Source organism: Trichogramma pretiosum, unplaced genomic scaffold, assembly GCF_000599845.2.
Source record: "Trichogramma pretiosum strain Unisexual culture from Peru unplaced genomic scaffold, Tpre_2.0 scaffold73, whole genome shotgun sequence".
Lineage (NCBI taxonomy): Eukaryota > Metazoa > Arthropoda > Insecta > Hymenoptera > Trichogrammatidae > Trichogramma > Trichogramma pretiosum.
Window position 1 is genome coordinate 447,930 of NW_019641624.1, and position 16,805 is coordinate 464,734.

Sequence of the window (16,805 nt, forward strand, 5' to 3'; positions counted from 1 at the left end):
GGTCACTATCTGCCGGTCTACGTTGCCAATGCGGAACTGCAGGCCTGCTCAGTGCCCACGTGTAAACGTGTAAAGTACGACCCTCGTCCACCACCTCGCTGCGGGTCAAAGCTCGTCGTGTTAGTGAGCACATTTGGCAGTATTTTTTACAAAGTCTAGAGTAATTAATGCTACATATTTTTCATATCCATGTGCTTTTATATTTAAAAAAGAATATTTTAGCGCTAAATGTCATGAATGCAAGAACATTTTAAAAGGAAGTTACAAACAGTCGTCCGATAAGTATGAATTTTTTTTTTTTTATATTATAGTGCATGGACCCAGCGAGGGGTATGCGCACTTACTTTATTTTTAAAAGACAGAAAATATACAAATTGTGGAAATTTACATTGAGATTGTGTGTACTATTTCGAGCTATTACAGTAAAAAGTGAAAAGACAGAAACGGAGAATAATTATTGAGGAGTACATTTCGAGTTTGAAGTTGGCAAAGAGTGAGATTAAAATAACAGTGGTGTTATACGAGTGAAACTGGGGTGAGGGTGAGAGACGATGGGTTGGCCGAGCTAGGTCTGAAGTTGCAGTCGCTGGTCAAACTTGAAGGTTGCAGTTTTGGAGGAAGCGATGGAGTGCCAAGCACGCGGACAAATTTGGCTTGGCTACTATGCTCTCGGCGTTCAACGGAGCAGAGAGGCCGAGTCGCGCCAGCTCCGTCCACAAGGCGCGTCTCTGACGTTCGAACCTCTCGCAGTTCCAGAGGACGTGGTTCAGGCTCTCCTCCCCCGAGCCGCAAGCACATCCTGGGTCGGGAATGATGTTCTTCCTGTGCAGGGACTCGGCCAGGCTGTGGTGGTTGCTGCGTATTCGGTTTATGGTTACAATCATCGAACGTGGTAGATTCTTGCCTGTAAACCATGGAGTCGACTTGTCATGGCGATGGAAGAGGTCGAAGTAGATCTTGCCCTTGTACAGACCGTCGGCCTCGCACTTGGCGATCGTGTTAGTGAAGCAGTCGCGCCTGAACGACTCTGCGAGATCTGTAAAGATTACGGGGGGCGAGGCTGCTGGTGAAGAAACAGTGGCAGCTCTGGCCAGAGCGTCCACCGCCTCGTTGCCCTCGAAGCGTTATAATATGAAGCAGCGACTCGCAGAACTCGTTAAACCCATTGAGCGACGCGTTTCTAATTGTAATACATCAACAGTGAAAAATACGAATGCGGCTGATAGAGCTTGGATGCATGATTGAGCTGTCCAAAATACGTTCCAATAAGCAGAGACGCGAGATTATTTTTTTGGAACGTTTGATCTGCGAGCTGCCCCTTTACCTCCCGGTAGAATCTGAAAATCTACGCGGACTCGCGAATCGAATGTGTCCCCGGTTATAGTTCCCATTCCAGCGCTTTCTTTACATTAACGTGCTGATTATCGAACGAATGGCAGACTTTTATTGTCAATAAAGTCGAAGTAAAGAATAATTCAAAAGAAGGGAAAATCAATAGATTCGATGGGTTTTTTTTTGAAATTTATTTATTCGAATGATATGAAAGATGTAATGACTCCAGACATCATAACAGTGATTGCCAATATGATTGATGTCGTCAGGAGCTTAGGCTTGCAGCTTCCAAGCAAATATCATGTAAATCTCTGTTCGTGTATGTGCCATTGGTGATCAATTCACGGCCCTCGATTGGCAGTCGATCGTGGCGCACCAGCACCGCGAATGAGTCCAGGGCCCATCGCCGGAAGAATCCTCTCGACATCGTCTCGCACAGATGCGCAGCACAAGCTTGACGAAGCTTTTCGGATAGCTGGAACCATTTATAGTCCGAAAAGATATTATAGTCCGCATAGGTGAGTTTTTTTTCCGCCTCTTCGGGCCTTAATTTGACCAAATCGTAAAGCGACAGGTTTGGCTTTATCATCCTCTTTTTTGCTTCGTTCGCGAACTCCTCGTCATCGTACCAAGTTGTATCGAGATTCATCGGCTCATAATAGAATCTGTGCTTGGTGAAAATTCCCATGATTTTCAGGGCGTCGTCTCGGTTCAGTTTGTATCCTCTATTCTCGAGTATGTCAACCATGATCAGAGCGCGAGACCCCCATCTCAATCTATTCAAGTAACTGCAATTAAAAATGACTCTTTGAAATGCCGCTGGTACCAAATTCTTAGCAAAATTACTCTCAGAGGGAAAAGGGAAGCTGGAAAGATCAGCGCCGTATTTCAAGAGTACATCGAGGGTTTTTGCTGCAAGGCTCAACACAGCTAATTGCAGTGGTGTACGGCCCAACTTGTCCTTTGCATCGATCTCCACTGTCCGCTTGATTTTTTTGTTCATAATGAAGAGAAACTTGGCCAAGCCATCGGCATCGTCTATTCTGTCGCAAATGATATGCAGAGGAGTTAATCCCTCTGCATTAGCTAAATTGGAATCAGCGCCTCTCCTTAGCAGCCATTCGACTAGCTTATACTTGTGACCAATGCGCAGAGCCAAGTGCAGTGGTGTGTTACCCAAGTCGTCCCGTGCGTCTATCCGAAACGGACTATGATTGAATTCTTTGGTGACATTGAAGAAAAACTCCGCCAAGCCATCGGCATCGTCGTATCTATCGCAAATGATATGCAGAGGAGTTAATCCCTCTGCATTAGCTAAATTGGAATCAGCGCCTCTCTCTAGCAGCCATTCGACTAGCTTATACTTGTGACCAATGCGCAGAGCCAAGTGCAGTGGTGTATTACCCAACTCGTCCCGTGCGTCTATCCGCAACGGATTATGATTGATTTTTTCGTTGACCTTGAAGAAAAAATCCGTCAAGCGATCGCCATCCATGTACCTTTGGCAAATCATATGCAGAGGGGTCTTTCCCATGTCGTTGGCTACATTCGGATCTGCTCCATATTTCAGCAACAATTCAATCAACTGCTTGTGCTTCCAGATCAGAGCCCAGTGCAGTAGCGGCATTCGGCTCATTCTAGGTACGAGGAGGCTATTCGGGTCCAGACCGAGCTCGAGGAATTTCTCGACGACGTCATAGAGGCCGTACCAGCAGGCTACATGAAAATGTGTGACGCCGTCGCCGTCGTCGTCGATGTAATTCACGTCGAATCTGTCGTATATTTGAAATAGATAATTTAGAACATCAGGACAGGCGACCACATTAGCAGCGAAATGAATCGGTGTGGTGCGATGCACAATTATCTTGCCTCTTTGATCTACCTTAGGTTCGTCCTTGTAGCCGGTGTTGATCACAAATCTGATGAGTGGATTATTAAGGTTATTACGGGCTTCATACTGTCTTATGGACTCCCTGAGAAGCCACTCAACAGCTTCGGGCCGAAAAATGTCTCGCAGATTCGGGAGTTGACCCTCGTAATCTCTAATCAAAGGATAAAGTTTACGAAGAAATTCGTCATTCTTTGTTACTTGGTCCATTGTTTTCACGCACTCACGCAAACAGAATTGCTTATAATGCAAAATACACAATTACAAATTCTGTATCTTTCTTTTGTCGTTCACGCTTCTGCGTCGTAACGTGTACTGACTGTAATATAATAATTCGCTTCGTGCGTGTGCTTCGAGCCGATAAAGAAAATGATCGTATCGCTCTAAGTGGAAAAGATAATAGAAATTCCGACGTTATTCGGGCAGAAGCTACATTTCGAGCTTTCTGTACGAGCTAAATTTTTAACTCAAACAAAAAAGTATCGAAATGTGCTAAGAAAAGAATAAATTTTCTGATCGTGTGGTCGGATTTTCCGCAATGTTTGGTTTTCACCGGATAAACCACGAATTTCGGGCATTTACTCACGGAGAGAAACTATTACTTTTTCCACATTGTTCGCACACCCGAATAGGCCTTGAAACGATCGTTTCTTAGTATAAAGTGTATAAAAAAATATTTTTAGGATGATCTCATTTAAAACGTTAATCGTTATCGTTGCATCTTCATTGCTCCGATGATGACTATAAAGAGATTATTTTTCCAATGATGCGAACCTTTCGATGTATATAATGTAACTGGTAATCAATACGTACGATTGAATTTGAAAAATGAATATTGAAAAACAATTTAATTCAAAATTAAATTATGAAAAAATTATAAATAGTGGTAGAAAAACGAATTTGTATGCTTCAGTGATCAAAATCAGTTCAGTGATATAACCCTTTGTTCAAAGATAATTACCTGTAATCTAAAGATATGAAAGATGTTTAAACCCGAAATATTGCACAACTTTCGTAGAGTCTAGATTTTTATATCTACAAGTGGCACTTATGCCATTATTTTTTCAGCACACAATCGTGGGTATTTCTTACATTATGACCATATCAATCTATATCAAAGAACACTTGGTGCTCTTATGCCTAGCTATATAAAGACTCGATCAGTGATAAACTACCATCTTTTAATAATTTCATGAATTATAAAATTATGACACGAGGCTAAAATTTGTTACAAATCGATATGTACTTTGAAATATATTGCCACGCAAATACAGCGTAATATTCCGTTTTTTGAGCTTGTTATCGATGTATCTTTCAGAATTTTCAAGGGCATAAGTTCAAAAATCAGCACCTATTATCGGTCACTATCTGCCGGTCTACGTTGACAATGCGGAACTGCAGGCCTGCTCAGTGCCCACGTGTAAACGTGTAAAGTACGACCCTCGTCCACCACCTCGCTGCGGGTCAAAGCTCGTCGTGTTAGTGAGCACATTTGGCAGTATTTTTTACAAAGTCTAGAGTAATTAATGCTACATATTTTTCATATCCATGTGCTTTTATATTTAAAAAAGAATACTATTGCAAAAAAAAAACACAAAAAATAAAATTTAGCGCTAAATGTCATGAATGCAAGAACATTTTAAACGGAAGTTACAAACAGTCGTCCGATAAGTATGAATTTCATATTAGTATTCGAGATTCGAGTCTAATTGAGCACTTCGAGAAAGGACCGATGTCTTGTCACGTAAGGAAACGTCATGAGGAAAAATTACTCCACGTTAAACCTTTAAAATTTCAAAGAAAACTGGAGAAAATCCACACGGAGTTCCCTTATGACGTTGTTTTTGGCACTCGGCAACAAATGGAAGTGTGGAATTAGTCAAGTTCAACCAGTCAAAACTTATTAGTCTCAAAGATACGATATTTATAGATTTTTAATGAAAAAAAAGTTTTATTCTTCAGACCCGTTGTTATTATTTTTAAGTTAAAATTTATAGGTCGGTAAGTTAGCACCCAGTTTTAAAAAATGCGATTCAATCATTTTTATTAATATGTCTCGTTATCGCGTAAAAATGTACGATAAGCTGTATGATTTTACGTTTGTGCGTTAAACATATTTCGTAGAACAGTGTATTTTTGAAACGGGTGCTGAAATTCCAGCTCTCTGAAGAAAACACTAGTCACCTAGCTCCAAAATTTTTTTACTGATTCTGCGGAAAAACCTATTCATGCCCAGGGTATAAGTGTTTGTAACTTAAAGGCTGAACTTGCCTACTTCTTTTAAGGGTAAGACAATTTAAGTAGTGCGCCACCTAACGGTGACACGTCTACCGTTCACAAGTGCCGTGCTACGTACGGGCATATGATTCCTGTATAAACTTTTGCCAGATGGAAGGTAATAAATTACTGAAAAAGATGGTTTTTGTGCCACCCCAACCTAAAGTAACATTTTACTACCGCTGAGCAAAACCAAAATGTTACTTTAGGCTGGGGGATTCACAAGACTTTCCAGTTTTTCACTCCGTAGGTGCAAAATATACCATTATTCTACGAAGCGCCAATTCGTGGTTCAGTATGTTGAATTCGGACATCGTAACTATTGTACTTTCGAGTCTACATACAACGAATGCCATACGTATAGGCGTTAGACCTATGAAAAAAGTATCTTTCCGTTTTGAAATTCGGGTCGAAACAATTGTAGTTTTCTTTAAAAAAAAGTCGTGTCTAGTTTGTTTCGATCGTTTATTACTTTTCAACTTTAACTCGCAGTTCGATTCTGAAGTCTAATTCTGAGAGAGGATTAAATTTCGCGTTAGGTTTAACGAACGAAAAAATCCGATAATGATCGAGTCCGACTGTCATTCTCGCGGGCGCATAATAAATACACGGCAACGCACAACGCGCGCGCCTTTCGCAGAGCCAAAAGATATTGCGCAATCGTCGACTTTTCTCTCTTTCTTTCTCGGGGGGGGGGACCTGTAAAAATATATAATACATGTATATCTCGTTATCGCACACAAGTATAATACATAATACCCGGTCGGATCTTACGCATTACAATATATATATATCGCCGGTCAAGAGTACACAAGTCGTTGCTGGTGCACGTATACATATACTGAGCGCTACACGTTGTTACGCGTCCGGGCCGCGATTACGTGTCGAGGAGGCTGATTAATGGATCGGTAATGGAGATCGCGATCGGTACCGAGTTCGAACTATCGACAGTAAAAAAAAAAAATGCATACGGAGAGATTGGCTGCATTAACTTCCTGCTGCTGTAGTTTAACAACAAAACCTCGTCCGTATTTCGCGTCGATTCTCGAACGGAAATGTTGTGATCGTTAAAAAAAAGAGACGTCATCTGTCCTTTTTTTTTCATTGTTTTCTAAATTAATTTAACTTTTGTAAAAACGTACAATGGGTTCTTAATTACGAAATCTAGTTTCAGAATAACTTTTTTGAATAGACAGAGAACTAACTTCGAATATCGAACTCTTTTGGTCGATAAAAACAATGAATTAACAATCGCGACTTGACGATTCGACATTCTTTTGTTTCAATTTTTGTTTTTAATCGAATACGAAAATCGTAGCAAATACATCAATTTTTTGTATTGATCGAGCTTTATCGAGACGGCGTCTTACAATCGATCACTGCATCGGACACCTGCAAGTACCAATAAAAGCGTCCACTAACAATCGAAGCACGAACAAAGCTTGAAAAGAACGAAACTTGCTGATTATTGGAAAATGGAAGTCTCCTCGAAGACGAGGAAAAAAGCAAGAAAAAACGAATCACGAACGAGTCGAAGAACGAGTCGATATTGATTATCCGAAACGATCGCCGAGGAGTACACATCTACATGTCACATAATACATACATAAACATAGCTTGCCGAATTCGCGTGGCGATCCGATGTATTAAATTAGTCACGCGAGAATGTACCATGTGTCTCTCTCTCTGTGTATGTGTAAACACATTATTATTACATTCGTCGTTGAAACATAAACATCTCGGGAAGATATTATCTTTCGTAAAAAAAAAAAGAGGAAAATGTGTATCGCCTCTCGGTGTGAACTTCATTAATAAACTTGGTTTGTCGCCGTCGTCGATTCTTACGCGTATATATACATCGAGCGAGAATATAATATCCACCCGACGCACGAGCGCAAAGTCCGTTTTGGAGGGGTAGGCTGGATCAGTACGATACACACACACACATATACCTACACACGTGAGCCGCTCGTAACGTTGAAATTCGCAAACATACACACACGCACACGCGCATAGACACAATATACACATTTGTAATAGCTCCTAGCCGCGGGCTGGATTCAGTTTCGCGCGGACACTCGTCGTGTGTCGCAGGCAACGATATTATCCGTTTTTCCGTGCCCTGCTGGAGATCGTAAATCCTCCCTGCCAGGAAGGAGAGCGCGAGTGAGAAGTTTGGTGCTTGCGGTGCGAAAATCGCGACAAAGTTATAATTTCGTCGGGCCCTTTTGTTTTACATACGCGACGCGATATGTAAAGATCGAGAGACGCGTGTTTTTTTCTTCTTTTTTTTTGAACGGGGTCCGGAGCTCTTTTCGCCACTGTGATATACGTAAAAAAAAGAAAGAAACAAATGGAAGTACACGCGGTCGTGGTTCTGTGCGCGACTCTGCTCGTCCTAGCGACCACAGCCAGGGCAGAAGCATCAGCAGCAGCAGCAGCGGTAGAGGCTACCGATATGGAAGCGGAAATCCTTCGCAGGACACTGCCGGCCTACGGATTGATGGTGAAATCGGCGGAAATGTATCGAGGAGTCCAGCAGGACGAGGGCAGCGCGGCCTACTACGACTACTACGAGGAGCACGAGGCCGAGGAAGCCTCGCTGCTCTGTCGGGCCGAGCTCGAGGTCTTGCGCAGGGCGGTGGACGATCGCAAGCCCTGGGCGCTCAAAAGTAAGCAGCAGGACGACGAGATCGGTAGCGCACGAGCTTGGATGATTTTATTTTTTCCATTTCTCTCTCCCTTTTTTTTTATTTTTTTTGTAATCGTGCAATTGGACGCAGTGTGTCACCGTGTTGGTGCAATACAACAATCGTTCGGATAAGTGATTCCTCGATTACGTATACTTCCGCGATTGACAATTTCGATTTTTTCTCGTTTTACGAAATATCGAACCCTCGCGCTGTCATTATAATTTCGTAAATGCGATCGAGCGCAATAGTCGCGTCTCCTTTTCTTTTACGGAACGTATATATAATATTATCGTCGCGTCCGTTAACGGTATATACGCGTTCGATCCTAGATTTGCGCAAAGTCGCGAACGGACGGACGCGATGAAACAATTCGCTATTTTTCGTTTAATAATAATATATGTAACGATGTACCCGTACGAATGTACAGGACCGATCGCCGCAGCTCCTCTACAGCCTAGCTCGTTTGTCGATTCCGCTGTGTCATATAATTCGATTCGTTCGTTTTTTTTTCCAGCTCTTCTTCCTTTGGATATCGCATATATATATAATACGTACGGACGTACGCGTGCCGCACAAGGGGGAATTTGATAAAGATAAAATGAAAATGAAATGCGAAAAAAAAATAAATGAACGTTCTTTCACTCGTGACGTAACGTAAAAAATGCGAGCGCGCGATGACCCTGATCCTCTAAGTCTCGACTCGACGACGAAAAATATAGAGAACGTGCTCGCGCGCACACGCGTATCGATGGTACGCATCGTCGCGCCGTAAAAAAAAAACCTTGAATAATCCTCGTTTCGTTATCGTCGTTATTACCTCTATTTTGCGGATAACGAATATTCCATATAGTCGCCGCTGTGGTTTTTTTTAACTGTACTCGACGTTATTTATAATAAATAAATAAATTGTTCAGTGCTGGACTCGAGCGGCTTACCGCGGGCGGGCTTCGTCTACGGCAACAACTACTGGCTGGGCAGCCGTAGTCAGTGCCTCGACGCGGCCAATCGCTCGCCCCTCGTCCTCAGGACCAGTCCCTACATCAGCGAACCCGACGACGAATATCCACCCTTCCGGCCCAACTATCTGGTGGCTCACTTCCGGCACAACTCCAGTCTGCAGCTGCACGTACGCCTGCCCAACGAGGACCTCGTTACCCTGGGCCTGTGTCTACCGGCGAGCTGTCAGCCCACGACGATCGGTCGACTGCTCGAGGCGACGTTTCGCGACGCGGACGAGCATCGTCGTCTCGTGCACGGAAGACTGTACGGGGAGGCCGCGTACAGACTCGAGCTGGTGCGCGATCTGCGCGGGGACGATCTCGGCTGGCTGCTCGAGGCCCGATCGCTGCTGGTCGAGTTCCTGTTGGCTGGACTGCTGGTGCTCATGTGCCTCGGCACGACTTACGAGATACTCCTCGGGCGCAACAACAACAACAACGGCAGCAGCAGCAACGGGAAGGAGGATAAGGAGCGCAAGTGTCTGAACAACAACGAGAGCAACGTCGAGGCGGCGGCGGCAGCAGCTCCAACGTCCAACGGTGGAGGCGGCGGCGGCGGCTTCGGCCGGCTGCTGCTCAGCTTCTCGGTGGCCTCGAACACCCGGCTGATCCTCGGCACTCGGCTCGGGCCCGACTCGATCGGCCCCATCCACGGCATACGCTTCCTCGGCATGGTCTGGATCGTCATGATACACACGGTCTTCTACATGTCCGATTACGCCGACAACAAGGCCTGGTCCTGGCGCATGGCCGAGGGCTTCGCCGTGCAGATAATCAGCAACTCCACCCTGTCCGTCGACACGTTCTTCTTTCTGTCGGGCTTCCTCGTGGCCTACATGTACTTTACGTCGCATCGGGCCGAGGAAAGACAACATGATGAGGAGGAAGGAGAACAGATTGGAAGGCGAAGAATCGATTACGGGAGAAAGTGCGGCGAGTTCGTGGCGACGGTGCTGAGGCGCTATCTCAGACTGACGCCGGCCTACCTGATGACGATCGGCCTGCTGCAGGTCAACTCGGCCTGGTACGCCAGGACGTCGCAGTTTTACATGACCGAGCGACCCGACCTGCTCTGCGAGAGATACTGGTGGAGAAACGTTTTGTACGTCAACAATCTGTTCGGCCGCGACACCATGGTGAGTGACGATCAATGAGATGTACTTCATTCTTCATTTTTTTTTTATACTGTGCGATTGGTTTTTCTTTTCTTTACCGGCAGTGCATGTCGTGGAGCTGGTACCTGTCCAACGACATGCAGTTCTTCGTGATCGCCACCTTTCTCCTCATCCTCTCGTCCGTGTGAGTACATTTATTTGATTATCCTCGCGCGATTATTTTCAAAGTATTGAAACGATCTTTGTACAGATTTTTCTACCTGGCCGCGTCGATACTCATGTTCCTGCTGATCGGCTCGATCGCCATAACCGGCTACATCGCCTACGTCAACGATTACATTCCCACGTGAGTTCCTATATACATCGTATCGGATATAATAATATTTTTTACTTACGTTACATTTTTGTTTTTTGTTTTTTTTCGACAGGATGGACGAGCAGTACAACATGCTGGACGTGCTCTACGATCCGCCCTGGACGAGGATCGGTCCCTACCTCGTCGGAATGATCACGGCTTACGTGGTGACGAGGCTCGACGGCAAACTACACCTCAAGCCCCGAAGCGTCGCCGTCCTCTGGATACTGGGCAGCTCGTGCAATCTGTCGGTGCTCTTTGGCCTGTACGAGAGGCGAATCGACGTTCTCGCGGCCGCGTTCTACGTCGCCCTGAGCCGGACCGTCTGGGCCGTGGGACTGGCTTGGCTGCTCGTGGCCTGCTGCACGGGACACGCGGGTAATCGATCCTCGAACGAATCTTTTCTCTCTTTATGATTTTTACATGAAAACACTTTTATTGCGTAATTTTTCTTTTCTTCTTTTATCGAACGATAATTCTTTGCTTTATTTTTCATCATTATTACGTCTATACAATGTAACGCTCGTCTTTTCTTTTAAAAAGTACAAATAATTACAAAAGTTTCTTTTATATAAAACACACGATGAGACCCCACCGTTGATTGCGTGTGTATTAGTGTAAAAAATTTTTTCACAAATTTTTTTTTCTCTCACTCTCTTCCTTTTTCGCAGGAATCGTAAACAAGATACTCTGCTTCAAGGCTTGGATACCGCTCAGCAGATTGACCTACTGCGCCTATCTGCTGAATCCGCTTCTCATAAATTCGATCTATCTGCACAGCGAGTCGGCCGTCCACGTAGATTTCTTACCGAACGTAAGTGTGTTTAAAAAAAACGCCGAAAACTATACACAATCGGCAACGATCTCTCACGCGTACATAAATTTATCATTTATACATTTGTATACATATAAAAAATGCAAAAATTTGTGTCTCTCTTTTTCTGACCCTCTCTCTCTCTCTAGAGCACGATGTTCCTGGGCAGCCTTGTGATAACGTACATCTGCTCGTACGGGCTGTCGCTCATGCTGGAGACGCCGACGGTCGTGCTGATGCGACACTTCGTCAACGCCAAGAAGCGATGACGATTGTTTTAACTTTTTCATCGTTATTATCGTTGCAAACGAACGTTACGAGTGCACGCGCGTCCGGTGCGGATCGATATATGGCTTCGTACAAAAAAAAGTTTCGCCTCTTGAAAAGAGACGAATCGCGCACGATCGTTATACATATATATGTTAATTTTATTATCTTTATCTTTGTTACGGTTTTTTCTTTTCGTTTTAATTGATTATTTATTTTCCTTTTATTTTTTTTTATATAAATGATCGACTGTATGAGTGTTATTAACTACTACTTGCGTTTTTATCTTTAAGATTTGTAATATATACATTATACATATATTATTTTAGCAAAAAAAAGAACAAACAAAATTTTAATTTTTACGAAGAAAAAAACAAGAAAAAAAAATACAAAGAAAGCTGCACGCTGTTTACTCCGTTTATACTTTCGTTCAGTCCTATTCTAACCCTTTCTCCTCTTCCATCGATTCGACATAATAACGAATTTTTTTTTAATCTGTACAGTGAACTTTGTCGTTGCATCTAAGAGATATAATCGATAAAAAATAAGATCTTTTGTATTTCTTCTTGTTGTTCCGTACGTATGTGTGTGTGCATGTGTGTTGTTATCCCTCTTAAATTTCGAGCTCGTTCATGATGCTGCAGGTGAGCAGCAGCCTCGGCTGGTCGACGGGCCGCTGATGCTAAGAGTGCACCGGCGAGTGCAATCGCGGCGCAGCCTGACCCGACGAGTTCATGCTGCGCGCGTTCGTGCGCACCGCCTGCTCTCGCCGGCACTCCTCGGCCTTCTTCTTCAGCTGCTCCTTTTGGACTAGAAGTTCGCGGGTGCGTTGATACACCGGATCCTGTGGGGGGAGGAGGCAAAAATGAATTTTGAACGGGTTCTGCGTACGCAAAAATTAGCGGTAATTTTTTTTTAGCTCGAGCGCTCACCTGTTGCCGCATGCTGGGATTCCATCTGCAGTAGAAGCTCTTCCACGGCTTGATGTATCTCATGCTCGCGATCGGCATCAATACGAGCTGATGCGTCGGACCATCCCAATAGAGAGGATTTTGGTAAAGAGGCAACTGACTGTTGATGTACGACCACAACGACACCGTTTTTTCCTTCAATCTTTCTTGTACTCGCTCTCTTTCACTGAAAAAAAAAACAAAAAAAAATACGAAATTTATCGAATCTGACGTTTAGCGCATCTAGCCGAGAATGGCTCATTTTACAAACCTGCTGCATAAGAAAGTTCCGAATCTACAAGAATACAGATGATCCAATATCGTCGTTAAAAAGTGTTCGTTGAACTGAAAGGCATTTGGGAATTGCTGCGTGACTTGCCAAACGCAGTCGATGAATTGCACGAATACCGGAGACCTGTCGGCATCGCTGTGGTGCTCGTCTCCGTGACCTATCCTCTGTTAACGAAAAATAATATACGCATGATTAATTCAAGCTACCAATTGTTTCACACGTCGATTCGAGCTTTTATATTAAACGAACCTGTTGAAATTTATGACCAAAGCTCAGCCATTCCTTTTCAATCAGCACTTCGAATCCCTTGATAGTTCTGTAGTACGGGTCGAGCAGCAACATCGCCAAGGCAGTGAGCTGTGCCGTCCTGTCCCAGCCATCGGAACAGTGGACCAGTACGGAGGTTTTGTGAGTCTCGACTTTGTCGACAATTTTCACTGCACCGGCGACTATACATTTTATGTGTTTGAGCCACATGGTCGATTCCAAGCCTGATAACCATCTGGTTTCATCGATGGTAGGAAAACATAACTCTACAAGTATAATATCAATTACATTAAATGTTAAAGGAAAAAACAATTAGCATCGAGTTCGAATGAAAGTTTACCTTTCAATTTCCTCAGGCTCTCTCTCATCACGTGAATATTGTGAATATCGAGAAAGACGACCTCGCTGTTCTGGTAGGCGTCCTCGGCCTCGTAACCGCCGCCCTTGGCTTTGTTGGCCACGGCGTTGGCCATGGGTCGCGCGTCCATGATGAAGAGCTTGTGACTCTGGGCGTTGGCGTCCATAATATACTGTACATATCTCTCGTCCTCGCGACTCCTCTTGCCGCCGACGCCGACGAGCGGCTGAGCGCATCGCGTTATCGTCGCCTGGCTCTCGGGATGAATCCACGAGAGTACCGGCAAACGTCCTCGACTCCTGAACGCCGCCGAGGCCTGAAGATCCTCGTCCGTGGCCGCAGTGGGCACTGCCCAGACGGCCGGATAGCTGTCGCACACGGAATATGTGTCATTTATCTTTGATATTTTCCACATATCGTTGTTGATACCCTGTGACAATAGGAATTTTCAGTGCTTATTGCCTACTTTATGGCAACCTTTTTTTTAAAGAAAAATTTACCATTCGTTTTAATTCAGCAATAGGTTCATAAACATTCCAACCATTCTCACTGAAAGTTTCAGAGTATTGAAAGGCAAACAATGGCTCGTTGTGAGATAAAGGAAATGAATACTGCTGCAGTTTTTCAAAAACATTGCGCCTGGAATGATTTTCTTGTTTATGAGCAAATCTGAGATTGCGCATATCTTTGCAGAAGATTTCTATTCCATAAGAATTCTCTCCTCTACTAGATGCACCACCAACTTTTTCTATTCTACTGACAGCACCAAGTGGCATTTCCACCACGTAAGGTGTTTCTCTGTCAATGCTGCGGAAATGCAGCTTGTAGTTGGTGAATGTGAGCACACCTCGCGCTGGACCAGAGTAAGGACACAAGTATGTAACATCTCGAGCGACTCCTTGAACTCTCTCTCCATTGAGTAAGAGTGGACCGCTCTCATTGCCAGACAAGTTCTATAAAAAAAAATGCTAAAGTTAAATTACATTTTTGATTAACTTATTTATAGCTGAATGAGAAATTAAAGTTAATATATTTTGTGCATTAATCAGTAAAAATGAATCGAAATAAAAGGAAAAGAGAAAATAACTGGTGTACTGTAAAATGAAAATTGATTCTCAAGTAACCACAGACCCGCATGCTTTAAGGAAACTTTTATCAATTAATTTTTACCAAATCCTCTTTTCCTTGATTTTCTTTTTTAGTTTCTAGAGCAGAAATGATATTATTGTCTGTTGAAGTTAAGCTTGTGGACAGGCTCTTTGTATGAGATGCCTTTTCCCAACTTTCCTGTAGTATCGCATGAAATTAAAAACGTCAAGTTATAAATTCTTTGAAAATTTTTCAACTGCGCGCATTGGTTCTTTTGGTCAAATGGTACGTAACGGTGCCAACCAACTCACCAATTCTTGTCCTATTTTAGAATTGAGCGAGCTGCTCTTGCTGTCCGAGTTAAGTGAGTCCGAGCTGGCATTTTTGGAATTGTTTTGATCGATGCTCAAAAGATCTGCACTTCCTCTTTTGTTCATTTTGGCTACTGGTCTTGGTCAATGATATTTATCTCGAAGCCGACATCATATCCAACACCTTGCACTGTACGTATGAAAATCAAAAGGGCATGAGCGATAATCAAACATTGAAATAACTATTGATACACATGACACAAGTAGATGCAGACGAGTAGGATAGTATTATGCATCGAAGCACCATTCACTGAGTAAATGTAATTAACGAGAAACACAATGAATTTAATTTCAACAAAAGAATCAATCGCAGGAGTTCACAAACTCTCTGCAAGTGAATTACAATTCAACAATAACAAAACGTCTGTTCAGCAGCTACTCTAACCTCCAATTCCTCTTTAATTGACAATTACGATTACGATTCGTAAACAGTTCGCTCGCAATCAACACAGTGATCGAGAGCCCACTCGTGGAGATAATTCACGATCTGCAATGCTCTCGGCTCGAAGCACCGAGTCGTGGCGTTGGCCAAAACATTTATTATTATTACATTGGTAAATTAGACGTCTCTCTCTCTGTCTCTCTCTACAGTGTCAGCTGCCGAACTGCCACTCGATTAAATAGTCAATTTTGCGCTTGCCACGCCCGCGACTCCAAGTCCGTCTCGATGCAATTTTTTTTCTCGACGCGCAACGATCCTCTCTCTCTCTCGGTACGTATCACCTCGGAATTTATCCGAAAATAAACAAACCTTGGGCAGTTTCGCACGGGATTAAATGGCATATATACGAAATCGCAGCCTTTGTACAAAATCCAACTGTATACAGTATGTGTGCGTGTGTGTACTACAGAGTCACACGCGTCTGGTTGGGTGTCAGTGCTGCTGTATATACAATGAGTGCTGCGCGTGTATGTATAGTGTACACACACTGCAGGCAGCAGCAGGTATCAATCGGAGCAGCGGCATACGCAGACACATATGGATTCCCCGCAACGTTTTATCATGCTGCTGTGTCTGTGTGTTTCGTGCGAATCTCATTGGCGATCGTCGTGCGCTTGCAGACGTCGCTTCGAAAAGACGACGCGCTTGCGATCTGCGTGTGCTATAGGTATAGCGCGAAATACGAAAGAGACGTTCGAACGCCCGAAAAAATGGGGCTCACCGTTCGATAGCTCCCGAAGTAACGAAAATTCAGAGTAGCGATATTTATTGCTCGATATGCTCGAATGTGTAGCTGAGTTTTTCTATGTGTCTTTGAATTTTAATACAGAGAAGAAGACTCGCTCGAACGCAAAGATGCGAATTATTGGGAATTGGAGAATATAATCATTATTCGATTCGAGGCGACTACAAACTTGGCGCAAAAGGATCAATGGAAGTTTGGGAGAAAAAAATACTGTTTACTTAGTGGCGTTCAAACAACAATTGAGAATCCAACTTGCTTGGGTTTATATACTATTCGGAAATTGTTTTGACACTTGCGAGTTCGCGATGCTCCACCTGTCGATGGAATCGCGAAGCTCGCAATCAAAACACGACGCACCATCGTAGATCGCTTTGATTTTTTTTCTTGTTTACAATTCTAATTCGAAACGTGTTTCGGAACATCGATTCTGATCAGCAAGTTTCTATATATACGGAAAGTGTGCGAGAGCGGCTGTTAGATGGAGACACTTCACCGAAACTCTACCACCCAAAACGAATAAGAGCAAATTGAAACTCGAAAGCATTTATCGAT

At 43.7% G+C, this 16,805-nt stretch overlaps 2 protein-coding genes across 4 annotated transcripts; one reads left to right on the top strand and one right to left on the bottom strand.

The window, feature by feature from the left end:
* The first annotated feature begins 7,469 nt into the window (after positions 1 to 7,469).
* On the top strand, positions 7,470 to 12,160 carry LOC106655584 (nose resistant to fluoxetine protein 6-like). The gene is made up of 7 exons (XM_014376054.2): positions 7,470 to 8,169; positions 9,105 to 10,324; positions 10,408 to 10,487; positions 10,554 to 10,649; positions 10,732 to 11,036; positions 11,330 to 11,472; positions 11,622 to 12,160. The coding sequence occupies exons 1-7, from the start codon at positions 7,851 to 7,853 to the stop codon at positions 11,739 to 11,741; spliced, it is 2,283 nt and encodes a 760-aa protein (XP_014231540.1). The 5' UTR covers positions 7,470 to 7,850; the 3' UTR covers positions 11,742 to 12,160.
* Positions 11,966 to 16,011, bottom strand: LOC106655585 (myotubularin-related protein 2). Of its 3 annotated transcripts, none has more exons than XM_014376057.2 (9): positions 15,818 to 16,011; positions 15,007 to 15,196; positions 14,777 to 14,893; positions 14,107 to 14,559; positions 13,589 to 14,036; positions 13,231 to 13,514; positions 12,961 to 13,145; positions 12,672 to 12,876; positions 11,966 to 12,583 (listed from the first exon to the last, which is right to left on the bottom strand). In XM_014376057.2, exons 2-9 carry the CDS (start codon positions 15,130 to 15,132, stop codon positions 12,422 to 12,424), a joined length of 1,980 nt encoding a protein of 659 aa, XP_014231543.1. In that variant the 5' UTR covers positions 15,133 to 15,196; positions 15,818 to 16,011; the 3' UTR covers positions 11,966 to 12,421. The 3 variants fall into 3 exon arrangements, with proteins under 3 accessions (XP_014231543.1, XP_014231542.1, XP_014231544.1); XM_014376056.2 differs by lacking the exon at positions 15,818 to 16,011 and adding an exon at positions 15,452 to 15,798; XM_014376058.2 differs by lacking the exons at positions 14,777 to 14,893; positions 15,818 to 16,011 and having other exon boundaries at positions 15,007 to 15,443.
* Between the last annotated feature and the right edge of the window lie 794 nt (positions 16,012 to 16,805).

Excerpts from the sequence above, each read along its gene's own strand:
- LOC106655584 (XM_014376054.2), top strand. The coding sequence starts at position 7,851 with ATGGAAGTACACGCGGTCGTGGTTCTGTGCGCGACTCTGCTCGTCCTA. Across the intron at positions 10,488-10,553 it reads CTCCTCATCCTCTCGTCCGT|ATTTTTCTACCTGGCCGCGT; the intron begins GTGAGTACATTT and ends ATCTTTGTACAG. Across the intron at positions 10,650-10,731 it reads GTCAACGATTACATTCCCAC|GATGGACGAGCAGTACAACA; the intron begins GTGAGTTCCTAT and ends TTTTTTCGACAG.
- LOC106655585 (XM_014376057.2), bottom strand. The coding sequence starts at position 15,132 with ATGAACAAAAGAGGAAGTGCAGATCTTTTGAGCATCGATCAAAACAAT. Across the intron at positions 14,894-15,006 it reads CTAAAATAGGACAAGAATTG|GAAAGTTGGGAAAAGGCATC; the intron begins GTGAGTTGGTTG and ends GCGATACTACAG. Across the intron at positions 14,037-14,106 it reads TTGCTGAATTAAAACGAATG|GGTATCAACAACGATATGTG; the intron begins GTAAATTTTTCT and ends CTATTGTCACAG.